Below are 13970 nucleotides of genomic sequence, written 5' to 3'. Positions count from 1 at the left end.
GCAAAGACAAATAAAAACAAGCATAACCAAGAACACAAAGGACTTATGTGGTTCGCCTTACCGTCTCTGTCCACAGGAGAAATGAAAACCATTCTTCGCTATAAAAAATGGGAAAATGACAAATAGTATAGATACCTCGTGGCTTGCAATTTAAGCCAACCCTTAACTCTTCGCTATAAAAAATGAGAAATGAAAACCCATTCTTACACCAAGAGCATTTTCTTTCTCTCGACCTCTCTTTTTTCTTCTCCAACAAGAAAAAGAACAAATTTCTTTCTTTCTACTTACTAAACCTACATGCAAAAGAAACCTTTTATATGTAAAACCTGCCTTAAAATAAGGACAGACCACACTGACCGTTAGATTAAAAACTAATCCAGTGGTTAAAAAATAAGACAACCCCAACACACATGGCACTCATTCCGAAAGACTGAAATTGAATTTCCAAAGGACTGAAATTGATCTAGGTTAGTTTTTCCTTAATTTTCATCGAACACAAGGTTTTCTCATTTTGGCCATTTTTTCTTTTTGTGTTGAGCCATCTTTGATTATTCCCATATTTGGACACCACTGTTGAAAAATGGGCTTAAAGCTTTATATTTTTTGTTATCTTTATTTAGTTTATGGAATGACTCTGTAGTGGGTTTGTTGGGCCACATTCTTATTTACATCTTATACGTTTTTATTGTTGCCACAGTTAAGGGGCAAATTAGTCATTTTTTCATTGTAAATTACAAAGAATAATAAAAGTGATGGGAGCGTAAGAAACCTATGATTGCTTTCTACCAACCTAGTTTCTCTTCTCCCCCTTCTATTCATTTTTTTCAGACCAGTTTTCTTCTTTTATTTTATTTTCTACTACAATATACAAGATTTATTGCTTTTCTGAGTTTACAACTTGGTATCAAAGCATAATCTTTAGTTTCTTCCTTCGTTAGACTCATGATGATTGACCTTGATCAGCAGTGATCATGAAGGTAATAGGGTTTTTTTTCTTTAAATTATTTTATTTTTTGTATTTAATTGACAACAGGGTCACTCTTGTGATTTTCATTTTCCCAATGTGGTCTGGCCATAGGATTTGTCTTGTTGAGTCACCTTTCACATGTTTTTTTTTTTTAAATTTTTTAAGTTTCCATGGTTATTGGTGTTTTTCTGCTACAGATACCCTTTGGTTGTGTGATACACCCAAAACCTTGAGAGTTATTCCTAATTCTAGCTGTATAGACAACCTAATATTTTTTCCATTGGAAAAAAGTGAAAGTGTATATATATATATATATATATATATCTTCAAAAAACTTAAGAGTGAACTTACAAAGGATAAACTCATAGAAACAGTAAACTTCAAGCTCTGGTTATTGATCTAAAAAAAAAGTAAACTTCAAACGAATCATAGGTATTTCCTTCTCTTTCTTCTACTGCTTTTTTTCATTCTTTTGTTGATTCTTAGGGCCAAATTGATTCGAAAATATATATACCTCCAAATTTTCAAAACATTATTTTTATCCTACTTTAACATCCAGGGAAGAGAAATCGCCATCTAAAATCGCCCAGTCAATAGACACTCTAAAAACCTGCAGAGTTGAGAGAAACTCCCATGAAAATGGACCCTTTCATTTCAAGCTAGTGCAACATGCATTTGTTTCCTTTTGTTGGATGCACATTATTCCATAAATTCCTTGAACTTCTCCCCTTCTCATTTTAGGTTTTACCCATTTCTCCATCAACAAGATAATAGTTTAATACAAATCAAGTCTGTCCATATAAAACTCTTTTTTCTTTCTACTTCTTTTTCTTCCTAATCATTCTAAATATTGTTCCATACAACTCTAACCTGTTAGTTCATAACCCAAAACGTTAATTTGAATTAGAATCTTAATTACTTCCTAAAACATTCATCCAGAGGTATTATCAAGTGGTGTCTGGTGCCATATCCATTGGTTATACTAGTTTGTATATGATTAGAAAGAATGAAGAAGATTTCATACGATTCATGATTGTGGTTCAAGTAACTGAGGTCTCCATGTTCCTTGTCAGCATACCAAAATTCCATGCCACAGAGAAAGGATGGAGTCACTACTGAGGTTTCCATGTACTTGTTTTAATAAAAAGAATTGAGCCTTTCTATTACAAGTTTCAAAATGAGACCTTAAGGTGCCTCTCTTTCATTGTGGATGTTTGTTGGAAATAGCTTGTTTCTGGTTTAGGTTCACATTTGAGAATATTTTTTCCCAAAGAGAAAACATAATTTGCATCATCTTTTATTGGATTTAAATTAACACAAGAAATTATAGAAAAGTGAATATTTAGTTTAATATAGTTATCACAGAATCATCCTATGCTTGGTGATACTTATCTATCTACAAACTGAAAAACAAGTTACATGGGACATGCAAGTAAATTGTCAGACCCCATTCAATGGATTTCAGTATTTCACCTAACCTGGTAAACCTTCTATGTGAATATTTTCTTATCAGACTATCAAAATCTAGTGTAGAAACTATCTTTCATGTTAGGAATTTCTATCTAGATCCATCAAAAGTGAAAAGCCAAGACCTGTAAGTGTACCATACACATGTATTGATATTTCATTTACAGCCAGCCTGAAATTTTATAGGAACCACAGGGCTAACCTCTGGAAGCAGCCTCTTCATCGAAAGGGGTTTCAGACGTTGGAGATGATGGAGAGTTGCATGAGGCCTCCCTAGCATCTAGCAACATAGCAATGACCTCTTTCATGGTTGGTCTATTGACTGGGGATGTGTTAGTGCAAAACAAAGCAATCTTGAGAACAAGAGACATCTCCTCTACTGTTTTCCTTCTGCTAAGATCCAGCCGTTCATCAAATATATCAGATGTTGGCACTTTATTTTGTATTGATCTTCTCACCCATGTGACCAGGTCTCCTCCTTGATTGAGGGGTTGAACAGGAGATCTACCAGTAATTAATTCCAGTAGAACAACCCCAAAACTATAGATATCACATTTCTCTGTGACTTTCATTGTGTAAGCATACTCTGGAGACAAAACAAACAAAAGAAAAAGCAAGTTATTATCAGATGACAGATATCTCATAGAGTATATCTGAAAGAAATATGGTTAATGAACCTATTATAAAACACTTTCTGTTAAAGGAGAATAAACAATAACGATGATGATTAAGGAGCTTATTTTCCCAGAAAGATAAGGCCATCATTCAGGAATGTCAATCAAACAATCATGTACAGTGGACTGTTGTCTGTATCATAATTATCCATGTAATCAAGGTTTTATATTTCAACTTTGCTAAAAATGTCAACTACTTAAACATAAGAAAACAAAAGGTCATTACCCAACGTTCGTCCCAGATATCTGGGGTCTTGGGAGTGGTAGACTGAGTATGGTCCTAAACTTTAGCATTTTTTGTATATAGTGGCTGCCCTCAGACTTAAACCCATGTTCTCACGCTTGCCAGCCCGAGATTTTACCATAATACCAAGTAAAATATTGGAAATTTCATTTAGGTTTATTATAAATATTAATCTGTTAAGATATTTAAGACTTTTTAAATAATTATAACATTATAAATTGATAAAATGATGTTTTTAAAATTATTGTACCATTTCAAGATCATTCTTCATGCACTTTGAATAAATTTAAGGGTTTAAAAATTAATATATGATTCCTTTTGTTGATATGATTTGCATATTATACTTATTCTATAATATCATGTTAGGAACCTGCCTAACTCAGGGCTCTTCGAGGGGCCAACCTCCTGAATTCTTGGAAAAAGAGAGAGAGAGAGAGAGAGGGGGAGAGAGAGAGAGAGAGAGAGTTTAATGCTGAAAGAATCAATGTCTTATTCCTTTTCTGCTCTACTACTTATAGTAGATTGTCTTTCTGTTACAGTTGTTGCAAGTGGATGGCTAGTTGTGCTGACGTGGCCTCCACTTGTAAAACTAATTAACTGCTTTCTGTTGGTCTGTTCCAGCAGTCTTGACAATCCCCCCTTCCTTTAGAGCAACCTTTCCCTCAAGGTCTAATGTAGGAAAATTTGATTGCAGATCTAAGTAGGATTCCCAGCTTGCATCCTCTTCCGGAAGGTTAGACCATACAACTAATGCCTCTGGTATGACTCTGCTACCCCGGTGCACCCATCTGAAATCAGTGATGTGGGCTGGCTCAGTCTGCACTTGTCCTTCTTCTGAAAATATGAGAAGGGTCGCACTTGTAATGACTCCTGACTTCGGCCCCTTCTTCAGTAAGGAGATATGGAATACAGGGTGCAGTTTGGATGTTGCCGGCAGGTCCAGTTTGTAGGCCACTGATCCTACTCTCTCCAGGATTTTAAATGGGCCAAAATAGCGCAGGCTGAGTTTGTTCCACTGTCGGCTTGCAACTGAAATCTGTCCAAAAGGTTGTAATTTGAGAAACACCCAATCACCTACTTCATATTGGACATTCTTGTGGTGTTTATCATAGGTGTGCTTCATCCATTGCTGTGCCTGTAAGAGATGATGTCTCAGTTCCCTTAGTACCTCATCTCGTTGCGTTAGCTGTTCTTCAACGGCTGCTACTGTGGTGGTTCCTTTTTCATAAGGAAGTAGAGGGGGAGGGTCCCGACCATATAAAGCTCTGAAGGGTGTCATCCCCGCGGCGCTATAGAAAGTGGTGTTGTACCACCATTCGGCCCAGTGGATCCACTTCACCCATTGTCTTGGTCGATCTCCTGCGAAGCATCTCAGATATGTTTCGAGACTCTTGTTAACCGCCTCTGTCTGTCCATCGGATTGGGGGTGGTAGCTAGTTGACTTGAACAGTTTAACCCCGTGTAGGCGGAAAAGCTCAGCCCAGAAATGGCTCATAAAGATAGGGTCCCTGTCTGATACAATTGAGCTGGGGAGCCCATGTAGGCACACAATTTCCCAGAGGAATAATTCAGCAACTGTGGCTGCTGTAAATGGGTGTGATAGAGGTAGGAAATAATTGTATTTCGTCAGTCTATCTACTACCACAAGGATAACTGTTTTGCCGGCAGAAACGGGCAATCCTGTGATGAAATCCATTGATATATCATCCCAGACTTGGGTTGGTATTGGGAGTGGTTGCAAGAGGCCTGCTGGTGTTGTAGTGGTTGGCTTGTTTTGTCAGCATACTGCACACCCGGATATGAAGTTCTGGATAGATGTATGCATGCCTTTCCAATGGAATTGTGTGGCGATGCGCTTTTGTGCTCGTACGATGCCAGAGTGGCTACCTGTGGGTGAGGCATGGAATAATTCCAGGAGCTTTCTGAGATGAGCAGAGGCTGTCGGGATTTCCAGGCGTCCCTTGAAGAAGAGTAGATCATTCTTAATTGTGTACCCGGGGTGCAGTGAGGGATTTGCCAATACTTGGGCCTTCAACTGCTGTAACTCCTTATGGGATTGGGCTTCTTTTTGCAGTAGATCCAGGAGTGGAGAAGTTGGGGAAGATACTAGTAACTGAAATGACTGTGGGTGCCGTGAGAGGGCGTCCGCCACTCGGTTAGCAGCCCCTACTTTGTATTCAATTCTGTAGTCATACCCCAGTAGCTTGGATATCCAGCGTTGTTGTTCTGGGGATAGAGCTAATTGATCCAATAAGAACTTCAGACTTTGATGGTCGGTCCGAATTGTGAACCGTCTACCGATCAAGTATGATCACCAACGTTGGACTGCTAAGACTATTGCTATTAATTCTCGGTCATAAACACTTTTGTGATGTTAAGCCCTTGCTGAAAAAGGCTAGTGGTCGCCCTGAGAACAGCCCCAACGCCTTGACTGGAGGCATCACAGCCCCAACGCTGTGACTGGGCTGTATTATCCCTTGCTTAAGCATATCTTGAACTTGCTTCTTGATTTCAGATTTTTGAAAGTAAAGGTATCAGTAGGGTCTTACAGTGGTCGGGGCTGATCCCGGCATGAGGGGGATGCGGTGGTCATGCTCCCGGCGTGGTGGCAGTCCTTGGGGTTCTTTGAACACGCTGCCATAGTGCTAAAGGAGTTGTTGTAGGCGGCTTTGGAAGTCTCTAGGCCCATCTGGGCTGCTGTTAGCTAAGGATGGCCTGGTCCAATTTGAAACCATGTGCATGAATATGGGCTGATCTGGATCTCCTCTTTGCTTTGTTAGTGTTGCAAGACTGATGGGCCTTGGGCCCTTGCATGTTTTCCCTTGTAGATGGACTGTAGTGTTCCCTGATGTGAAGTCCATGGTGAGACGGGCCCAGTCATAGACGACGGGTCCTATCTGTCTTAACCATTGAATGCCTAGCACCACGTCCGCTCCATTGAGATGGAGAGGATATAGGTCCACTGCAAACTGATGACCCTAAATCTTTAGTGGTAGGTCCATGCAAATGCTATTGCAAGATAGGCTATTACCGTTGGCCACATGAACCGTAAAGGTTGTTGTTGGTTGAACAGGAAGTCCCATTTTATCCACCAAGACTTGAGTTATGAAGTTAAGGGAGTTGCCACTGTCTATGAGGATTGACACTTGGCGTCCTAGGATCAGCCCTGCAACTCTCATTGTTTGAGGGGACGCCAGTCCCGTAAGGGCTTGTAGGGATATTTCAGGCGTGCCATTGGATTGTATTTCCCACCTTGGGTTAGATTCTCCGCAACTTGTGATGTTGTCTTCCTCTTCGGTATCTGTTTGGAGGAGAAACGCTTGTTTCTTGCAGTGATGGCCAGGCCCAAATTTCTCTTCGCAGTTGTAGCAGAGACCTTTGTCTCTGCGGGCTTGCATCTCTGCCCAGGTCAACCGTTTGAAAGGAACCAGTGGGCCTGGGCCCAGTACTCCTTCCTCCTTGTCTGGTGCTGTCGTCCTTTCTTGCTCCCTTCTTGCTCTTGGACCCCATGGTCGTTGCACCTTTCTTGCTCGACTGAACTTGTCCTCGTACAATCTTGCTAGTGCTGCTGCATTGATGACCGAAGTGGGCTGCATCGCTTTCACTTCCAGTCGTAGTTCTTCTTTTAGGCTGCCGACGAAGCTTCCCACCAACGCCTTCTCTGTCCACCCTTGGACTCTCACGGCCAGCCTTTCGAACTCCATCTAGTATTCGTTTACTGATCCTACCTGCCACAGCTTTGCCAAATTTTCATCAAGATCTTCGAACCTAGACGATCCAAAATGAACAGTTATGGCGTCTGTGAAGTCTTCCCAGGTTTGCCGAGGGTGGCCCCTTCGGTACCATTCAAACCAGAGGATAGCTTCCCCTTCAAGATGCGCAGAAGCCAGAGCTACCCTATCTTGCCCCAGTGTTTCATGGTAATCGAAATACCTTTCGGCTTTGAGAATCCAGGGAGTTGGGTCGCCGCCTAAGAAGATAGGGAAGTCGATTTTGGCTATTCTCGTTGCCCCTCCTGTTTTGCGGTTGTTTTCATTGCTACGCTCTTCTTGGCTTCCTCTGTCAATGTTCGTTGCCCCCTGCTCTAGTCGAAGGAGGAGAGCAGTGAAACCTTCCTTCATTTCTTTGAGATCTGAAGACATTCGAGGGATCTCTACCTCCATCTGATCCACTCGGGTGTCTAATAACGTGTTTCTTGTGTTGGTCATGCTGGCTCTGATACCAAATTGTTAGGAACCTGCCTAACTCAGGGCTCTTTCGAGGGGCCAACCTCCTGAATTCTTGGAAAAAGAGAGAGAGAGAGAGAGAGAGAGTTTAATGCTGAAAGAATCAATGTCTTATTCCTTTTCTGCTCTACTACTTATAGTTTTACAATCTTGATTGTCTTTTTGTTACAGTTGTTGCAAGTGGATGGTTAGTTGTGCTAACGTGGCCTCCTCTTGTAAAACTGATTAACTGCTTTCTGTTGGTCTGTTCTAGCAGTCTTGACATATCATCTCCCCGTGCATGGTTTGGGAGATTTAGTGAAGCGGTGAAGAAGTTTGGAATGAAATAGTGTTAGGTTGATCATTCCGTATTCAGCTATGAATCAAATGCTGGGAAGATTCTCTTGGTGGTATATGTACATGACATTGTTATCATAGGCAGTGACAGAATAGGAATTGACAGGTTGAAGACTTACTTGCATGATCACTTCCAGACAAAGGATCTTGGCGAATTAAGATACTTCCTAGGGATAAAGTTTGCAAGGTCCAAGAATGGTATTAATCGGTGCCAGAGGAAATATGTCCTTGATTTGCTAGAGGAAACAGGATTGTTGGGTGCCAGATCAACTGAAACACCTATGAAACTGAATGCTAGATTGAGTACTGATATAGGTGAGGAGTTTGAGTATCTTGGAAGGTACAGAAGGCTGGTGGGTAAGCTTAATTACCTAACCATCACTCGACCTGATATCTCATTTGCGGTCAGTGTAGTGAGTCAATTCACACAGAATCCGAGAATCCCACACTGGGAGGCAGTCCTAAGGATTGTGAGGTATTTGAAGGGTGCTCCAGGTCGTGGTTTGTTGTATAAGAGTGGAGGAAGTCTTGAGATAGAGGGATACACGGATGCTGATTGGGCCGGGTCCATATCTGACAGAAGGTCCACTACAGGGTATTGCACTTTTCTTGGTGGGAACTTAGTGACATGGAAGAGTAAGAAGTAGACAATGGTAGCAACAACCAATGCAAAGGCTGAATATAGGGCTATGGCTCACACAACATGCAAACTAGTGTGGTTGAAGCATCTACTAGAGGAGATGGGATACTCGATTGACACTCCTATGAAGCTATACTGTGCTAACCAAGTTGTAGTTCATATCTCCTCTAATCCAGTGTTTCACGAAAGGATGAAGCACATAGAAGTGGATTGCCACTTTGTATGTGAGAAGGTGCTTAGTGGAGTGATAAGTATAGAATATGTGAACACATGAAATCAATGGGCAGATCTGTTTACCAAAGGGTTGAATTGGGGAAGAGTGGACTACATATGTAACAAGCTGGGACTATATGACATATATCACCAGCTTGAGGGGCATAGTTAATGTCGGTTGTACAAGGGTAGTACAGTCCTTTTATGTTTAGTTATATATGTATTGCTCTGCTGATGTGGCCTTCACTTAAGTGAGGGCACAATGGTAATCCTTGTATATCTTAGAAGAGTATAAATAAAAGAAGGGCCGACTAGAGGTTTAGTGATTTTTCTTCTAGTTCGGTTGTGACTTTTCTCCTTCTTTTTCTTCTCTTTCTCCTTCTCCTTCTCTCTCTTTTACTTCTCTTTCTTCTGATCTGAACATATACGAACATCTAATCTGAGTTTTATCAAAGCTTGTTTCCAAACAGAGAATATTTACATTTCTCCATGGTTTGAATCCAGTATATGAATCCATCAGAGTCCAGATCCTAGGCAGCAAGGATCTTCCCTTTGTCTAGGAGGTTTATGCATTAGTACAGTCGGAAGAAAGTAGAAGAAATTTAATGAACATCTCCGGAGGGGATGCAATTGTGTTGACAGCAAAAGAGAATGTTACTACAGGTGGGGGAAATTTTTTTAAGAAGGGGGACCCTCAAAAAAGGGTGGAAAACAAAGACAAACTATGGTGCACCCACTGCCAGAAACCCTGACACACCCGAGAAACATGCTAGGATCTTCACGGGAAGCCCAAATGGACCCATGATTTAAGCAAGAAGCAAGGTTCAGACCTGAATAAGAAGTCAAGACAGCAAGGTCCAAGAAAGTTCACTACAAAAATATGGCTTCTCAGGAGAATCAGCCCCCTACTACTGCTATGACTCAGACACACACTTATGGTTCTGACCCGAGGGAGGATATTATCAAATCCTTCTGTGACCATTTGGAACTCTATGGTAGAGCAATTCGTCAGATGGATTCTTCTCCTTCAACTTCATTTGCGTTTACATCAGGTAACTCTGCCACAGCTTTCCATGTATCGTTTTTTGAGTCTTTAAAATTGATGTTTCCAGAGTTGTTTAAGTCAGTGCCAGTGTCACAGTTTACATGTCAAACTTGTTAATTGAGTAAGCATTGTAGAACTCATTTTTCTTCAAAAAATAATAAATCTGAATTTCCTTTCCATATTATTCATTCTGATGTTTGGGGCCATGTTACTTTACCGTCTGAGAGTGGCTACAAATATTTTATTACCTTTATTGATGATTATTCCAGATACACATGGATATATCCCATGCGAACCAGGGATGAAGTACCAAAAATTATCCAAGATTTCCACCGAATGATCTTCACCCAATTTCAAACTGAGATCCAAATTTTCCAATCCGATAATGCAAAAAAATATTTTCATAATGATCTCACGGAATTCTTTGCTTCGCATTAATCACTTCACTGTAACTCTTGTGCCCAAACACCACAACAAAATGGTGTTGCTGAAAGAAAGAACCGACACCTTGAAGTGGCCAAGGGTTTACTCATCCATATGAATGTCCCAAAAGGTTTTTGGCTTGAGGCGGTCCTTTGTGCTACCTATCTCATTAACCGTATGCCCTCTCGCTGGTTAGAGTGCAAAGCCCCACATCAGCTTCTTTTTCCCAAGGCTCCTCTTCTTTCTATTCCTCCTTGTGTGTTTGGTTGTCGTTGCTTTGTTCAAAATCTGGCTCCCACCCGTGGAAAATTGGATCCTCGTGCTATTCCTTCCATCTTCTTGGGGTACTCCCTCACTCAAAAGGGGTACCGATGCTTTGATCCCGTCTCCCGGAGATATTATGTTTCTATGGATGTCTCTTTCTTTGAGAGTGAGTCTTTCTTCTCTGTTTCTCCTCAGGGGGAGTGTGGAAATGAGGAGAAACTAATTCAGTTGCCTCCTATTCCTAACCCTCCTCCCTTTCGTGTTTTCCTTCGATGTCACAAAGGCTAGCCAAGTTCAAGAGTTGTGGAGCATCTAGAAGCTGTACCACCAATACCATCAAACTCTCCGGGGGTGGATCCTTCTCAACTAGGTACCTTGGTCAGCTGCCTCCTATTCCTGACCCTCCTCCCTTTCATGTTTTCTTTCGACGTCACAAAGGCTAGCCAAGTTCAAGAGTTGTGGAGCATCTAGAAGCTGTACCACCAATACCATCACTCTCCAGGGGTGGATCCTTCTCAACTAGGTACCTTGGTTTCCATTGATGTTCCTGACCCTATTGCCATTGATACCTCTATTGTTGATGACCTTAACCTTCCTATTGCTCACCAGAAAGATGTTACGTCTTGCACCACTACATACCCCATGTCCCACTTTGTTTCCTATGAGAACGTTTCACCTTCCTTTCGGGCCTTTCTCTCTTCCATTGATAGTGTTCCTATTCCTAAGAATGTAGCAGAAGCTCTTTTGATACCTGAATGGACAGATGCTATGAAGGAAGAGATTAATGCTTTACATAAAAATGGTACATGGGAACTTGTAGATCTTCTTGAAGGGAAGGAACCAGTTGGGTGTAAATGGATTTTCACAGTAAAACATAGGGCTGATGGCATAGTGGAGCGGTATAAAGCTTGTCTAATAGCAAAGGGGTTTACACAAGTGTATGGAGTGGATTATGCAGAAACATTTGCACCCGTTGCTAAGATGAACTCCATTAGAGTTCTTTTCTCCTTAGCTACTAATCTTGACTGGGAACTTCATCAACTTGACATCAAGAATGCATTCTTAAATAGTGACCTTGAAGAGGAAGTATACATGGTGCAACCCCCTAGTTTCCGGGCTCAGGGTAATGAATAGAAAGTGTGTAGGTTAAAAAATCATTATATGGCCTGAAACAATCACTGAGAGCCTGGTTTGGTAGGTTTCATGTAGTAGTTTAGTAAAGAGGATACAAGCAATGTCAATCTAATCAACACTATTTGTGAAAAGAGGGGAATGATGGATTGCAACACTAATAGTATATGTTGATGATATAGTTATCACTTGTGATTGGAATGATGAAATTCAAAAGTTGGAGAGTTTCCTTGCTACCCAGCTTAAAGTGACGGATCTATGTCCTCTAAGGTACTTCCTTGGGATTGAAGTGGCCCGCTCACAAAAGGGTATCTTCATTTCCCAAAGAAAGTATGTCCTAGATCTACTCCAGGATACAAGAAAATTGGGAGTGAAACCTGTCGATTCCCCTATTGATCCTAACCACAAATTAGGAAACTATCAAGGTGAATCCGTCGAGGATGTGAAACAGTTTCAGAGACTTGTAGGAAGACTGCTATATCTTTCTATGACTCGACCAGACATTGCTAATGCAGTGGGTGTTCTTAGCCAGTTCATGCATGCCCCTAAGATTACCCACCTTGAAGCAACAGAAAGAGTTCTCAGATATCTTAAGAAGTTCCCAGGTGCAGGCTTGTTGTTTCAAAAGCACAGAATTTTGAAAGTTGAAGTGTATACCGGTGCTGATTGGGAAATATCCTTGAATGACCGGAAGTCAACAAGTGGCTATTTTACCTTTATAGGAGGGAACCTAGTTACCTGAAGAAGCAAAAAGCAGAATATGATAGTTGTGTCTAGTGCTGAAGTTGAATATCAAGCAATGTCTCATGGAATGACAGAAATTATATGGCTAAAGAATTTGTTGAATAAGTTGGGCTTTCCAGTTGATGGACCTATGACTCTTTACTGTGATAACAAAGCAGCCATACACATTGCTGCTAATCCTGTGTTGCATGACAGAACTAAGCATATCGAAGTTGACAAACATTTCATCAGAGAAAAGGTTGTCACAGGGGAAGTGTGTACTCCCTGCCAGTTGACTAACTTGCAGACATCTTCACAAGAGGGTTACATCACTTGCGGCATTATGATTTATGTGACAAGTTGGGCATGATTGATATCTATGTCCCAACTTGAGGGGGAGTGTTGAAAGGTTGTTATTCTGTATGTTTAGTACCACAGGGGTACATTTGTACTTTCAGCACTTTTTATTTTAAGTTGTGTCGCCCTAGTATAAATAATAAAAACCGGTGCCGCCAGCACCTTTTTTTGTGACTCCAAATCTCTCTCTCTTCTTTCTTTTCTCTTCCTTTCTTCCTTCTCTAGATAACAGAAACCATCACCCTTCCTTTTAGACTTACCTTTCCTAATGTGTTACACATTCTAAAAACGCCTATAAACTTGTTTTCTGTTAGTAGTATTACAAATTTGTTAAACTGTTCAGTAACCTTCTTTCCTTCTTGTGTGGTACAAGATTTGGCTTCGAGGAAGACGATTGGTAGAAGTTGTATGGTGGATGGTCTCTACATGTTGGAGAATAAAGCTAATCTTGCGGTTACTAAGTCTAAGAGTCAAGTTTATTTATGGCATATTAGTTGGGTCGTTTATCATTTGAGTTGCTAAAGTTTTTGTTTCCAGAGTTGCTCAAGTCAATGTTAATGTCTAAACTCACATGTCGAACTTGTCAGTTGAGCAAACGTTGCAGAAATCATTTTGCTTCATGAAATAATTGATCTGATTTTCCTTTCCATATTGTTTATTATGATATTTGGGGCCCTATTACTTTACCATTTGAGACTAGCTATCGATACTTTATTATACTTATTGATGACTACTCCAGATATACATGGGTGTATCCCATGTGGCCTAGAGATGAGGTGCCAAAAACTATACAAAATTTCCAACGCATGATATTCGCTCAATTTTAGATGGAGATCCAAACTTTCCATTCTGACAAAGAGTATTTTCATCATGATCTCATGGAGTTTCTTGCTTCGTGTGGGTCCATTTATCGTAGTTATTGTGCCAAAACACCACAACAGGATGGTGTTGCAGAAAGAAAAAAATTGTTATCTCCTGAAAGTTGCTCGTAGACTACTCATACATATGAATATTCCAAAATGCTTCTGATTGGGCTACCCTTCTTCTCAAAAGGGCTATCGATGTTTTGATCCCATTTCTAGAAAATACTATGTTTCTATGGATGTGTCTTTCTTTGAGAGTGATCATTTCTTTCCTAAGGGGGAGAGTAGGGTGGAGAAATAGATCCATGTTCTTCCTTCCTTACTTGATCCTCCTCCATTCAGTATTTTCCTCCGTCGTCGCAATGCCCTACTGAATTCATGAGTTGTGGAGCAACTT

The 13970-nt window shown here is 40.7% G+C and overlaps 1 protein-coding gene across 2 annotated transcripts in view; it reads right to left on the bottom strand.

Moving 5' to 3' along the window:
* Window positions 1–13970, bottom strand: part of LOC148866132 (Leucine-rich receptor-like protein kinase family protein) — a 30872-nt gene that overhangs the window by 7623 nt on the left and 9279 nt on the right. For both annotated transcript variants that reach the window (XM_088980567.1, XM_088980568.1), the window contains one exon: window positions 2637–3020. In XM_088980567.1, coding sequence (XP_088836693.1) covers window positions 2637–3020 — 384 coding nt within the window. The remainder of the gene's footprint in view (window positions 1–2636; window positions 3021–13970) is intronic.

Source organism: Nelumbo lutea, chromosome 3 (genome assembly GCF_056320005.1).
Source record: "Nelumbo lutea isolate HS-2025 chromosome 3, American lotus-T2T, whole genome shotgun sequence".
Classification (NCBI taxonomy): Eukaryota; Viridiplantae; Streptophyta; class Magnoliopsida; order Proteales; family Nelumbonaceae; genus Nelumbo; species Nelumbo lutea.
Note: the sequence above shows the minus strand (reverse complement) of the source record. Positions and strands in the feature narration are given on the sequence as shown.